The following is a 16,139-nucleotide window of genomic DNA, read 5'->3' on the forward strand; positions in this document are numbered from 1 at the left end:
ATATAACCGATTGGTTGGAGTGGTAATTGATCGATAATGGGTATAAGAGAAATTAAAGTCATTAATGGGTATTAGAGGAATAAAAGTCATTAATGAAAATAATAAAAATTATTCATGAGCAATTAATGGGTCAGACCTGATTGGAAGCTCATCACAAGGTCTATAAGTATAGGTTTGACTTTGAGGTAAACTTACTTTTTTCATAACTCAGTTTTTTGATAGAATCATTAATAAAATTCACTAACTTAGCGTCAGAGTGTTTCCTACAGGTAATTCCGACGAGACTAAACGGCTCAAGGACGTTTATAGACTATCTGGTGATCAAAGCTAAGGAGTACAGGATAGGTACACAAGGAGGCAGATCCTCGACCTCGTAAAACCGAAATATATATATATATATATATATATATATATATATATATATGTATGTATATATNTATGTATGTATGTATGTATGTATGTATGTATGTCTGTGTGTGTATGTATGTGTGTGTGTGTAGAGAGGTTAATAGCTATCTTTTTGTTACATGATAACTCTTTGGGTACATTAACTTATCATTTTTTTGTGTGTCTCTTGTTGTTTGTGATTATCATCTTAATGGTGTGAACAAATGAAGATGTTCCGATTGCTATAGTGTAAACAGGAGTGCTATTGAAGCTTAGAAGTAGATAATTTTTTTTCCAGTTTTATCAGTTTTGGAAATGAATATTATGGCTTGGATTCAGTGTAATACTACTCTTAGGTGTATAGGACTTTGTTTATATATGTGCATTTGATGTTATGGTTTTGTATGAGTTAATTTTAATAGCCTTATATACATATTTTCGTAAGTTTTCTATTCTTTCAATCGTTAATGTGTAAAGTCTTGTAGTTATATATTATTAAAATGGGATGTTATGTTCTTTTAAAAATGTTAACTATTTTTCACATTGACACATTTATAATTTATAAAAAAAGTTATATATAACTTTAACGTTTTTTATTTATAACTTATGCATAAATTAATTCTAATTTTTTTTTTTAATTTTTCAATAAAATTCATTATAGAGAGCTTATTAAACATCTTTATATAAAACAAAATTATAACATTATGTTGTTTTAATTAAGCAAAAGCTTAACTTATAAAGATATTGTACATATTATTATATGTATTTTGTTTAACAAAGTATGAATCGTCATGGAGCTTTACACTATATTTAACCATTGAATGGTGATAAGTAGAGAATATGATCAAGAAGTTAACATAAACATAAGGAAATATTTATAAAGCTTAAGTCTATAATGCATGAAATGTTCTCAATATGTGTTATCAAAGAAATATGCATCAAATACAACTTTTATTCAAATATTTCTTGAAATTTAAGTTAACTTTGCATTGTTGGTTAATTATTTTGACAATAGTATATGTTAACTCCAACCTAACTACATGTCCAATCCAACATGCATTGTTGCATTTATTTAAAGTAAAAATATATGCAATATAAGGAGATAAGTAATGTTAATTATAAGAAAAATTGAACCAAGAAGAGAAGGTGAAGTAATGTTGCATAGAGCACACATTCCAAGTTTGACAGATGATAGTAAACAAAGAAGACATTCGTTTGAATTCAAAGTTATTCAATAAATGAAAAGGGATTACAACTATTAATGGTTTAATACATCATTTGGTCCCTTCTTTTGTGGCTTTTGTTCAAAATGATCCCATCTTCGGAAAAAAATCACTTAGATCCCATATTTCATTAAAAGTTGTTCAAAATGGTCCTTTTGGCAGACGACGTTAAATTCTTAATGGTGTAGATGCTAGCGTGGCAAACTTTTATTCAGCTGTTTAAAACTTATCTGACTTGACTCTGTGGACTAAAGTAAGTTGGCATAAATTCATTATAGAGAGTTTGCCATGTGCACATCAACCTAAAGACCAGCGTCGCCGCCGACCACCATCCATCTTCTTCTTCCTCGCACGCCGCTAGCAACCCTGCCGCCTCAACCATGCGCCACCATCTTCCTCTTATCTTAGGCTAATTACCATGAACCTAGAATTGTATCAGACCACCACGAATCAGAAATCACGAACTCCATCAACACCGCAAGCGTTGCTGCGACAGATCTTCAATGACTAAGTAGCGAGAATCCACGGCTAGGCCACCACCTACACACACAGAAAACCAACCCAAGAAACCCAGAATCAAACCCAGTTCGTCATCACCATCGCGCAACCATCAATCTCGAACCTACGGAAGACAGAACCCAGAAGCACAAGCCAACCCCAATCGCAGATCGCGTCTTCTGCACAGAACCGTGAAGCTACCTTGGCTTATCTTCTCCGAAACACAATGCGAGGATCAATAGTCTTCATCGCACCACCTTCATCGTCTCCAACAACAAGGAAGAAGCGCAGGCAGCAGCGGAATCTAAAGAGCGGTGCAGTCGCAAGGGAGAACCGCGAGCAACGCCTCCAGACAGCGAAACTTCTCTTCCATTCTCACGGCGCAGACAGAGGCAAAATGTATCCTCCCAAATCCCTCTACCCCCAATTGCAAAACCCTAATTCTAGGTGGAAAGGGGACTGACACGTGGTGCGCTCTCATTGGCCATATTGGTGTACATCAGATAAGTTAAATAGCTGAATAAAAGTTTGCCACGCTAGCATCTGCATCGTTAAGAATTTAACGTCGTCTACCAAAATGACCATTTTAAACAACTTTTAATGAAATATGGGACCTAAATGATTTTTTTTCCAAGGTAGGATCATTTTGAACAAAAATCACAAAAAAAAAATCAAATAATGTATTAAACCTTTTTTAATCATATAGATAGTGTATTTATATTAAGTTGGAAGTGACTTCTTATTTAAAAATATTCACAACAATGATTTATTGAAAGAATACCTGTAATTACATAATTTGTTGAAAAAATTGGTGTGCATTATATTTATCATCCCATTGATTTTTTAACTGAAAAAGATAAAAAATACATATTTATTATTTATGAAATAGAAATGATTCAATGAATTGTAAAACACATTATAAAATTGGCAGAAAAAGAAAAGAGAAATGACATTTGCAATGAAGAAAAATAGTTACACAGTATAAATGTTGATCATTTGGAAAAAGCAATGAAGAGGAAGAAGAGAAGTAGAATTGCGAATATGCCACGTATCCAAAGAGCAAAACGAAACCAACAAGAACCACTCCCCAATAGACAATGACACACACACATCTTCCAATCCAACACAAGCAGATGCCAAAGGCCAGAACCCTGTTATCTGCGTAGAGACCCTTGTAGTATAAAGCTTGGCCACAATTCAAGCACGACCATTATCCCTTTGGGTTTAATATAGTCATCTCAATCTCGATAATCCGTTTCCACTTTTTCAGTGGCTCTGGTGCTGCCATTGCGTTCCACCAACCGCTACTGCCACACAAATACGCTTCACTACAGACAAATAAAACTCACACTCCTTTGTCTCATATAACTTTCCAAACTAAAACTACTCCGTGTTTACCTCACACAGCCACTTCTTCAATCAAGCGAAGGTCGTCGCTTGACTCCACTGCCACTGATCCACCAGACACCCTTTAACCCAATTCCATAGGTAACGCCATCTCTCAACTCAGCTCGATCTATTTACGCAGCACGAGAGACCCACTGGCAATAAAAAAACTAAAAGTCGAATCTTTTGCATTTCGTGTCGACTGTGTTTGTGTCAGATTCTTGTTATTGTTTGTCTGGAAAAAAATGTTTTTTCTTTTTTTTTTTTTACCTTTTGGTCGCAAAATTGATGGGTTTCTTTCAGGAATCTGTCTGGTTTCTTTTTCATCTTGTCATTTCAGAATTTGGACTAGGGGAGCCCAGGTTCCCTGAGTGGACACGCTTTGTGTTTTTTTTTTATTGATTTTGTTAATTGGTTGTTGCTACACCTATCAAGCCATATGGAATATATGCTATGTTCCCTTAAGTATTCTGAGTCTACTTCATGGGATATTTGATGAAGTTGTGAATTTATGATTTGAACAGATAAGTCTAAATATGGGGCTAAACGTGTAGTGTAGCGTGTTAGTCTTTACTTCACTAGTGAGCTTGAATTCTGTTGATGAAGAAATGAAGGTTTCTTGATTAAAATTGTAAACAAAAGTAGTTCCTTGATTAAAACACTTCACATGTAGGAGAATAGGGTAAATTTTATGGTGCTTTTGTTTCACGATGCATGACTGAGTGTCAGTTCTCTTCTTTTTTCTTTTCTTTTTCCACTTTTCCCCGGTGAAGCAATTGATTTGATTTGTCGGTTTTTTTCCTTTTATATTCAGTGATATCTGTAAGCTTTCTGCTTCACCATGCCACCAAAGCCCTTAGACTACGGGTCAATAAATGAAAACGTGAAGAAGAGCCAATATGCTGTCAGAGGTGAATTATACCTTCGGGCTTCCGAGCTTCAGAAAGAGGGCAAAAAGGTAGGTTATGATTCTTTTCCAGGCCATATACAAAATGTAATATTTGTTTTGAATTTCACCCTTAGGTTGGAGGATTAAATTGGACCTGATCATAAAATCCCTTTCATTGGATTTGTCTTTGTATTGGTATTTTAAAGAACTGGGTTTTTAGAAAATGTATGCAAGCTATAAAGTAACTCGGGGCATGTGTTGCAAATTATTTGAAGATTGGGATATGGTTTTAGAGGCGATCATAATCATGCACCATGGTTGATCAAGTTGTTGTTGTTGTGTCCAAGACCTTTATCACATAGTCACATGGTCATGGTAGTATGGTACTTGTTGTTACTTGTTTTTTGAAAGTTAAATGTAAGCACTTCATAACACCAGGTTATTCTTCTTAATGATTTGTTGGCAAAGTATTGTTCTAATTTCTTTATATGTAAAGTATCTAAAGCAAATCAGTTACTCCCAAGCTATTTTGGTGCTTGAAATTGAACCTATTTATATTTGTATTATTGTCAACTTGCATTTGCATATCCTATAAGTGGATTTGCATAAAAATGTAAGCCTCAACATGATGTCTATGCAACATAGTCTTATTATGAATGCTGTCAGCTTATTTTGACTTCATGCTGGACTTCTCATATGGATTATATTTATATATTCTAGTCATCATCTGAACATTTGTGTTCCTGCACTCAGTCTTGGATTTAGCTCCTCTAGTAAAGTGAACGAATGTGTAAATTGAAAAAGGAAGAGTATATATACTTTTACTTTGAATTAAACTAACATGTAATCTTGACTAATTTTAAATAAATAAACAGTGAATGCACTCTCACTTTCTTACTCTAAACATTTTCTCACTTTAGTGGTAGTTATGTTTACACTAACTCATTTTCAATCATTGGCAGATTATATTTACTAATGTTGGCAACCCACATGCTTTGGGACAGAGACCACTGACTTTCCCTCGCCAGGTTTAGCATTACTGAATCTCCTCGTAATTTTTATTTTTTTTTAATTTCAACAACTAAACATACTCCTTGTCTAATTAACTATTTTATTTGTTGATTATGCTAACCTACAACAACTTTTCTGTTGTAGGTTGTTGCTTTGTGCCAAGCCCCATTCCTGCTTGATGATCCAAATGTTGGACTGCTATTCCCTGCTGATGCAATTGCAAGAGCTAAACACTATCTCTCATTGACCTCGGGTGGTCTAGGTATTCATATGTCAACTATCTTTTTATAAAATGGTAGGATTTTACATATTTTGATATGCTTTTGAAGTACTGATCTGTAACCCCATCCTGTCCTTGTATCTTGTTCTGTCGCTGAAACTAGCTATAAATGCTAGTAAGTCTTATAATCTTAGCAGCGGTTGAGCCTGGCGGTCTTATTCATTGGAAATCCTTTTACTCTTATATGTTTAGTGTGTAAAACCAGTCATTCAAAATTCCTAGAGAACTTGGAAAATAATTTTCTGGAACATATTTCCATTAAATAAGTACACTAGTCAAGGTTTTAGTATTTTTTTCTTTGATTTCAGATTATTGATAAAAGGCCTGAATGTGATCATAAAATTTAAGGTGGTTTTATATTTGTTAACCGACTCAATTTAATTATCCTTTATTTCCTTGCATAAAAATCTCAGATCAAACTTAGCTAACCAAAGAAGAAATTGCCCCAAAAGGCAGTTGCAGTTAAGGATATTAGTGAATAGTTTATGTTATAAATCAACTTTCTGAAAAGTTTAAATGTTAGTTGAAGGATCATGAATGGTATTATCTATCACATACCCCGCTCACATCCCCTCTCATCCAAGTGCACTTTTTGGGCTTGAAGCATGGAGCCATGGAAAAATGCACATGCCTACTCTACCATGTGTTAGAAAATGGTGAGCCAGGATCAAACTCTTGACAAGAGTCATAGAGATTCTGACTTGTCATGAATAAACTATCCCCAAAGCTTGAAACTGCTAGGTGAGGAATCATGATTGATTTGATTGTTAACTGTCAGCAAGGTTTTATATATCATTAGCGGCCTTCCACTTTGAATCTATTACATGGAAATATAATTGGAATCAAATACTTTATTTTGATAAAACAACACAAGCAAAAAAATGCTGGTTTTTGTCTTGTCCTGGGTATCTCCAACCCACTGGGCTAAAAATTAATTTCACTTCTAGTATTGTGAGTGTCCTTGATCCAACAAATTTTCGTACACAACAAGCAAAATAAATGCTCTTCTATTGGCTCTGAAGGACTTTTAGCTCTAGATTTCTTTTTTCTTCAAAGTCTAAACCACATTAATTGCTTTGCATTGTGAACATGAGAGTTTTTGGACCGAGCAGAATTTTCCTTAGTTTGAAAATATTTCTTTCTGTCAGCACCATCTAAAGTTTACATCTTAGTATTACATTATACCATTGGGAGTGTTACAAATTCTTTTACTAACAACTGATAGAGGAGTCAGTACTTTTCTTTGATAAGAGAATCTATCGCAACTTATGGTGATGCAGGTGCTTATAGTGACTCACGAGGTCTTCCGGGAGTAAGGAAGGAAATAGCAGAGTTCATACTCAAGCGTGATGGGTATCCAAGGTAATTATCCTCCATATAGTCCGTTCTGTTTTATAATTTATCTTGTGAAATTCTTCTGTAAAGGGGCTCTTGTTAGGCACATAGGCTAATTGCTTCTTGCTCCATTTGCAGTGATCCAGAGCTCATATATCTCACTGATGGTGCCAGCAAGGGGGTGATGCAGATATTAAATACTATCATCAGAGGTCAAGACGATGGGGTAATGTAATTTTTGTTTTCTTATTATTGCCACTTCAGTTTTCTACATTCACAGTGCTATTGAAAGAATTACCGGACACTTCTTATTGCCAGATTTTGGTTCCAGTCCCACAATACCCTCTCTACTCAGCAACAATTGCTCTGCTTGGTGGTACCCTTGTTCCATACTACCTTGAAGAGACAGCAAATTGGGGTCTTGATGTTAATGACCTTCGTCAATCAGTTGAACAAGCTCGCTTTAGAGGAATAACTGTATGTGTTTTGTCCGTACAATGTTAAGTTTCCACTTGTTTCTAGATTAAACTAAAAAACCTAAATGCTCCAATGTTTGAAAGATGCTCAATCAATGCGAAGGGCATGAATCTTCTCATATTGAAACCATTTGGTGTTTATACTTTTCTTCCTGTTTCTTCTAAGTTGACTTTTAGAAATGACTTTCCGGGTTGCTTCGTGCAACCTTCAAGGGAAAAAGAAACAAAATGGTACATGGCTGATTGGTGAACAATATCCCGTTATGAAATTTTAAAATATCTTGACTTGTTTCTTGAAAAGTAAGTTCTACTGGTGAAGAAATCATCTAAAGGTGAATTACTTTTATTATGCTAAACTTTTAACTGCAAAACTAATACCCTTCTTATATGTTATTTTCGTTTATCAAAATCTCTTCTTAGTGGTTTATGGAATGCTTTATTTGAATGAAGCATCAAAATTATAAATTGACTTTTGGTTAGGTTAAAGCAATGGTCATCATAAATCCTGGAAATCCTACCGGTCAGTGCCTTAGTGAAGCTAATCTAAAAGAGATTTTGCAATTCTGTTATCAAGAAAATTTAGCCTTGCTTGGAGATGAGGTTTACCAGCAGAATATATATCAGGATGAACGACCCTTCATTAGTTCTAAAAAGGTATGCATTTTATGCTGCAGCAGGTGTGGCAAAACTAATATTTTGCTTCAGATGTTAACACGAACTAATACATAATTTTCTACATGGGAAGGTTTTGAATGACTTGGGACCGCCTATAAGCAAGGAAGTCCAGCTTATTTCTTTTCACTCTGTATCAAAAGGTTATTATGGTGAATGTGGACAGAGGGGTGGATATTTTGAAATGACTAACATTCCCCCAGAGGTTTGCCTTTTTCATATCTTGTGTTGCTGAATCTCTTTCTAAATTCCAACCTGGTATTTCTTGCAACGTTTTCTGCATGCAAAAAATTATGTACAAAATTGTCATGAATAAACTATTCCAAAAGCTTAAAACTGTGAGCTGAAAACACATGAATTGCTTTATGTATGAGACGACCACATGCACAAGCCTTTTAGACTTTGCTGGAAGCACGAATAATGCTTAGACTTGCCCTTTAGTCTCCACTTGAACGAACTTGTGGTGAGCTTTAACTTTAAGTGATCAGACTCTGGACAAGTATGATCATTTGGTCATACTAAATTATGAATCAACTGTCCCAAGCTCTTAGATGAAAGCGCATAAATGATTTTATATCTGTCAAGATTGATTGCGTCAATCATGTTTAGTATGCCAAGCCACTCAATACTATAATGCTCGGAAAATTTACATGAACAAAGAATACTAACAAAATACATGAATAAATGTTGTTGACTAAAATGCTCCAAACATAACATTTTTACACATTAACCAATGGTTTAAGAGTGCCATATGCAATATGGTGAAATGAATAACTTATGTTACAAACTACTTTTTGCACTCGATAGCTGTTTCAAACTACATGTAAGGTGTTCAAATTGTGAGCTCTTCGATTTTTTCTATAGCTACCCTAATGATGCTTTTCTTTCTTCCTGATTTTCTTTTGCAGACAGTTGATGAGATCTACAAGGTTGCGTCAATATCACTTAGTCCGAATGTTCCAGCACAAATATTTGTGAGTTGAACCTGAATGTTTCTCTCTGATATTTTAATTTAGTCTTGATATACTTGTTCAAAGGGTTACTTTAGTGGGTAGTCTAGTTTCTCTTTCCTTGGGCATTTCTTCATCATTCTTCTCATTTTTTTTTACCTTGTTCTACAGATGGGAGTTATGATCAATCCACTTAAACCTGGAGATATTTCTTATGACCAGTTTGTTAGGGAGAGGTAATCATGCTAAAAGATTAGTATGATATAGGTCAAAAATTTGTCCATTTAACTTTGATTTTCCATATTAGGTTATATTCGAGCATGAGAAACTCATCCTTTCTCCCATACCTTCAAAAGATCTGAAATCATTAGAAAAAATGGGTTATTACGTAGAGTTGACTGTTACCTATAATATGCAGCAATGGAATACTTGAATCACTGAGAAGAAGAGCAAGGATAATGACTGATGGATTCAACAGTTGCAGAAATGTGGTTTGTAATTTTACTGAAGGTATAAACAATAGTACTCCTAAACAGCTTGAATTCTTATGCTTCAATTTCAATCTTGGTTTATCTCATGCCTTGTAAAACATTAGTAATTCCTAAAATTTTGTTCAGGTGCTATGTACTCTTTCCCTCAAATACGCTTGCCACCTAGAGCTATAGATGCTGCTAAACAGGCTGGAAAGGTTGCAGATGTTTTCTACTGCCTTAAGCTTTTGGAAGCTACTGGCATATCCACGGTCCCTGGTTCAGGATTTGGACAGAAAGAAGGGTAAATACTTATCCCTTTTTGTTTAGAATGATCACATGGTTGTCATGGAAGGAGAATGTGCTTTAACTAGGCCATATAAGAATTATTTGTGTGTCAGCTATGCAGTAATTATAGGGATATTTGTTTTTTGTCCGTGGACATATATATCAGTATCCCAAGGCTCCTCAGTACTTGATAATATATTTTTGAAGTGAACGTACAGAAAATAATCATTCCAGTTGTTTTCTTTAGCTACTGTCTAATGATTGTGTCAAACTTTTTCTGATAGGGTTTTCCATTTGAGGACAACTATTTTACCAGCTGAGGAAGACATGCCTGCTATTATGGATAGTTTCAAGAAGTTCAATGATGAATTCATGGAGCAATACGAAGACAATAGAGGTTATTCAAGGTTGTAAGAAAACCAGCCTGAAAGTTGCATTATACTCGTGCGAAAGCACTTCAATCCATCTCTTAAAGAAAAACATAACCTCGTTTCTAGTATTTGTCCTTCCTTAAACCTTTGATTTTCTTTTCTATCATGTCTGAACTGACAATATTTCAGCTGTATATTTAATATACCTTTGTTACTTGTGGCATGACAATCTAACTATATATGCTTCACCATTTCATGTGTTTTAGATGTGATATCATAGGTGTTACAAAATGCCCCTTCTCATCTGAAACTGGAACCAAAACGTTGATATTAGGACTAGTCCCCTTTTGAAATTGAATCTTCTTCCAATAAATTTGAATTTATTTTTGTTATCAATTTTGAAACTTTAAAAATAAATAAATATAATTCTTCAAATTTTAATTGTGTAAATTTCTTTTATGTCAAATAGTTATCTGTTTAGAACGTGTTAAAAAGATTATATTAGTTTATTTTTAAAATTTAAAAATCAAAATATATTAAAATTTTAAAAATATACTTAATCTTATTCCTATTCCGAAACACACCCAAGTATTGTTAATACAATAATATGACGTATTGAGATATTGAAAGATTCTTAGACAGTGGATGTAGTTATCATCTACTTGCAGAATATTGCTGCTTTACACGATTGAGAATGACGACGTGAAGAAGCAACAAAGTTGGTAATATTTTATTGACGTAAAAAGGTGATACTTGATTTGAAGCAACAAAAATTCAGATTTCACTACTGATAAGACTAGCTACCAGGATGAGTAAGTAGAAATCTAAGAAAATCAGTATTTTGGAATAGTAATAAATACATTCTGTCTTCCCTTTTAAAATGTTGGTTTTATAATTTCTTTGAAAATTTTAATTAGCTTTTTAGATTTTTATTGATTTTAATTGGTTTTTTTATTTTTGTAAATGCCATGTAATTTAGTCTTTTCTTTTAAAAAAAAAATAGATAAATTTTGTTATATTAAGGATTTTATCATATGGTAGAGACATTATGATGTAAAAGTTATAGTGTCGTATATCATAATTATGAGATATGTTATGTGAAAAATTTTAATTTTGTATGTTATTTTTTTTATTTGATTTTCAATATCTTTTCAAATAAATTAATTTTATCTATTTTTAAATTGAAACTAAATTTAACCTTTATTTAAATAATATAATAATATTTTTATTAATATTTTTAAAAATGTTAAGTTAATTTTAATTTATATTTTACATTATTATTTTTAATTTTATTTTAAATATTTATATATTAATAATTTCATACTGTCTTCCCTTCCCTAGATTCAACTTTATTTAAATTTTATATAAATATTATATAATATTTTATTAAAACTGAATTTTTTATTAAATATTTTAACAATTTTAAGTTTATTTAAATTTATATTTTATATTAATATTTATTTAATATTTATTTTAAAATTTTAAATATATTTCTTTTAAATTATTATAAAAGTGTTTTAGAATTTTACATTTAAATTTATAAAATTATTATTTTTAAATAAACTCTAACATTTATATAGAAATTATTAATATATAAATATTTAAAACAAAATTTAAATAAAGTTTAATCTAAAATTTAAATTTAAATAAATTTAATCTTATTGAAAATATTTAATAAAAATATCACTTTTAATAAAGATATATTATAATATTTTTATAAAAGTTAAATTTGGTCACAATTTGATAGGAATGAAATTATTCTATTTAAAAAATTAAAATTAAATTGAGATAGAATAATAAATATAAGAATTAAATTAAGATTTTTTTACATGATACTTGTCTCCACAATTACACATGATAATGTTATTATCACATTACACTATCTTTGTCATGTGATAAGACCTTTCATTTAACACATGCAAATTTAAAAAAAAAATTAAAGAAATATTACAAATTGACACATAACACTAGTTAACATAATCTTAACATAAATAATAAAATTTTATTACATTTACAAAAATGAGAACTTGAAATCGATCAAAATCTACCGTCAAAATCTAAAGTTCTAATTAAGATATTTGAACAAATATAAAAAATAATAAAAGGTTTAAACATAAAATCTAAACTTTGACTTAGGATTTTCTGGTGAAATTTTTGTGTTGTTTATGTGAATACAAAGAGAGAAAATAATATACTGGTAATCATTGAAATATTATTTTCCTTGTATAATTTTTTCTATAAAATTGTGAATAACATAATTAATGTTCATTGAAAACAAATTATTTTTCATCAAGATTAAAATACTATTTAATTTAACTTATGATATAATAAATTATTATATAAGGTGAGCATATATTAAAGATCTTCAAACAACTTAATACTATGAAATATAATTCTAATCCCTTTAATAATTTTAATTTTTAAATAAAATATTAGCATACGATAATTATAGTGTTCTATATTAGATTATTTCAACTTAAGTTCAAATTCTTAAAAATGGTATGAGTTTTTTAACAATTTTTTTTTCCATTAGTTATACAACTTTTTTATTAAATGAGTCAATTCTTTATGATTGAGGTGAAGGAGTTGTCATTGCTTTTATGTGAAGGAGTTGTCATCATTGCTATGTGAAGGAGGTGTTGTTGGTGTTATCGTGTTGAATTCTAGTTGTCGTTGTTGTTCTATGGATGAGATGTCATCGTTATTGTCAATAATTGGAGGGTTGTTGTTATTTCTTGACTATCTCACTCCATTACCTTGACTCGCCTCATTTCTCTTTACTTCGACTCGTCTCATTCTCCTTCTTTGATGACGGACTCGATTTTCTTAAAAAGTAAAGAAATCAGAACCAAGTCAAGATGATACGGATCAATCCCTCCTCTTGCGTTCTTGCGCCAAAGATCTTACCATTTCTGAAGTAACTGAAGTTCTATCTATTTTTCCATTTCAATTCAAGAGTTCTTATGTGTTTCCATGCCCCTTCGAGACCCAGCAAAAATGGACAAATTGCTTTTTTTAGGAACATACATATATTCATTACCACAAAAAGGATAATGGTAACCCCACCATTAACTACTTCAATTTAATAGTAATTAAAAGACATGTCCTACCAAGACAGAATTTGTAACTTGCTATACTCTTGCCTAGCAGGCAAAGTAATATCAGCACAAATAAATCCAAATTCGATTTTTTGTGCTTCAAATATACACAAAGATTTGTGGTTAGTGTTGAAAGTGTCAAACACAAATTTTACATTGATTGTAAAGTAATCAATGTAAAATACTTTCAATTTAATACATTGACAGAATCTATACGAACCTAAGAAATATAATATATTTATATATTAAAAGAGTGGGGTGAAAATTGAATTAAAATAAAAGAGAGGGGTTTTTTTATTAAAAAGAGCGCATTTTATAGTTTCTGTCAAGCTTTTAGAAAAGAAGAACTGAAACCCATTTTATTAAAAATGCTCCTCTCTCTAGAACTCCAAACCCTTACTTTCTCTGCTTTTTCTCTAGCCTCCTCATTCACTGAGTCATTGCATGTTGGATTAGGTGGTGCTCAAGTGACGGCGGCGTAGAGAGCTTCGCAACCATCCGATTAGATTTTCGATCTTCACCGATAAGTAGTTTTTCCCTTTTCTCTGCTATTTCTAGAACTTAGGGCATTGCTATTTTACTGAATGCATGCCATTAGAAGCGTTCTACTTCAAATTTGTGGTAATTTCTAGCCTAAAAAGCTAATTCTATCACCATTGGGTGATTTATAGGGTGTTTTTGAAATTTGCTGTGAGGAGCTCTGTTTAGAGCGTTCCTATCAAGTTAAACTGTGAAACTTTCCAAGTAAGGGGAGCTGTGTTTTCTTTTTATTTATGCCTTGTGAAACCCTTGTATGCATGAGATGGCTTTTGTGGAAATTGTGAAAGAATGTCTATGTTTAATTATTTTTTTCACACTATTTTAATTATTGTTTCTACACAAGAAAACCTTGTTGTTTGGTGCTGTTCTGGATGTTGTATTGCACCTAAATAATTTTCTGGTTGCTGTAAAAAATGCTTGTTATTAGCTGTTATAAATTCTGCAAATTCCTGTTAAAATAAAATTCTGCAGAAAAATGGTTGTTATTTTACTCTGTTTTTGTCATGAAAAAATGTTGCTGTTATTATAGTTTCTGCACCAGAAAATGTTGTTGTTTGAATGAAAATATTGTATCAAAAACTTGTCGTTAGCTGATTGAACGAAAATGCTATTTGGAATTTTAAAGTTTTGTTGTTTTTGGGTTAAAATCTGAATATATTTCCTGTAATTGCTATAAAAAAATAATATAAAATATTTGTTGTAATTATTGTAAATATGACATAAAGTACTTGCTGTAATGACGGTAAAAATTGCATAAAATGCTTGTTGGTTGCTATCATGATATTGGTGTAAAGCCTTGCTATCCTTGCTGAAAAATAATTACAAGATTGATGTTAGAAAAGTTAATTGATGATATGATTTATACATTGAATATGGAAAAGGTTGAAGTGTTACGTATGCTGTAGGAATTTTTTTGGTTTTAGTTCAGTTTTGTGATTTTGTATGCTACATAATAATATATTATATAAAGTTATCATAATTTTATTTGATTGGTATTCTTATAATATTATTTTATGATATTAGTTTATGGAATTACAATGGTGTTGTTATATTTTAAATAGATGACATATAATATATTTAATATAAGGATAATATAATAAGAAGTTTGTTTTGGAGAATCTATTTAGAAACTGAATAAACTATAAAAGTATAAAATAAATAAAGTAAATAGTTTTAATGCTGGAAAAAATATTTAGTGTTAATCAAATGGTGGTTTAGATTTATGATGATATTGTGTACTTAATTAAATTAATTATATTTGTGGGGATGTATTATTTTACAAGAAATTGTAGAGTTTTGTTGTGTGATTGAGATAACATGACAATATTGTCTATTTGAGATGGTTTCCGATTTGGTGTTATATTGTTTGATTGACATAGTGTCATGTATGTGTGTGTGTGTGTGTGTGTATATATATATATATATATATATATATATATATATATATATATATATATATATATATATATATATATTTGAATTGTGTGGCTTGAAAGAATATGACTGTGAATTATAATGATGAATTGAACATCTCAGGGAGAGATGATTAGGAATGATTGTAGAGATTGTATGTATAACTGTTGGGAGCTTTGAAATGGTATGTTTATCCCTACACTCAAAGCATTGTTCATACTCAAATAGAGAAGAACAGTGTGAGTGGTGAGAGTAGAGGGAGATCCTCGTCTATAGTCTTGGAGTTTAGACATAAACATATTGGAGGGACTTACCTTGCATAGTGTTGGGGATGGGCCAGCTGAACTATGCAAGTGCAAAGACGACCAATAGCTAGACAGGTTATAGGTTATACCAATCTGGATGAGTTGCGTTGAGTATTTAAGGCATGGTTTGGTTGGTATGCCTTGCTTGTTCTTTTTATATTTAATTAACCATGATGACATTGATTGACTGTATTATATGTCTTTTGTTTGTTTACCTAGCTCACCCTTATTTTTGTGTTGTATGTTGCTTGGATATGCTTTCTCTTGCAATGATCATCTACTTGGATGAGAGCAGATGTTGTCGAGGAAGTTCCATTGGAGTAAGCACTGGAGGACGCTGATGTTGCCGCTTAATTTTCTCTAGGATTCCACCTAATTATTTTATGTTATTTTGAGTTATTTATTAGGTTATTTTGAAGTACTTTGAATTTGTTAAGAATTTTAATTTAGACTATTATGGATGATTATAATACTCTAATTTATTGTCTTAACTGCTTTCCAATATTATCTATGTTGACATCCTTATATAAATATGTGTGATATATAT

At 31.6% G+C, this 16,139-nt stretch overlaps 1 protein-coding gene across 1 annotated transcript; it reads left to right on the forward strand.

The window, feature by feature from the left end:
• Positions 1–3,123: 3,123 nt before the first annotated feature.
• LOC106777621 (glutamate--glyoxylate aminotransferase 2) lies at positions 3,124–10,487 on the forward strand. Its single transcript, XM_014665276.2, has 14 exons — positions 3,124–3,596; positions 4,309–4,452; positions 5,346–5,411; positions 5,539–5,656; positions 6,955–7,036; positions 7,148–7,235; positions 7,328–7,486; positions 7,966–8,139; positions 8,231–8,362; positions 9,066–9,131; positions 9,279–9,343; positions 9,526–9,617; positions 9,725–9,881; positions 10,150–10,487. The coding sequence occupies exons 2-14, from the start codon at positions 4,336–4,338 to the stop codon at positions 10,277–10,279; spliced, it is 1,446 nt and encodes a 481-aa protein (XP_014520762.1). The 5' UTR covers positions 3,124–3,596; positions 4,309–4,335; the 3' UTR covers positions 10,280–10,487.
• The last annotated feature ends 5,652 nt before the right edge of the window (positions 10,488–16,139 follow it).

This window comes from Vigna radiata, chromosome 11 (genome assembly GCF_000741045.1).
Source record: "Vigna radiata var. radiata cultivar VC1973A chromosome 11, Vradiata_ver6, whole genome shotgun sequence".
Taxonomy (NCBI): Eukaryota; Viridiplantae; Streptophyta; class Magnoliopsida; order Fabales; family Fabaceae; genus Vigna; species Vigna radiata.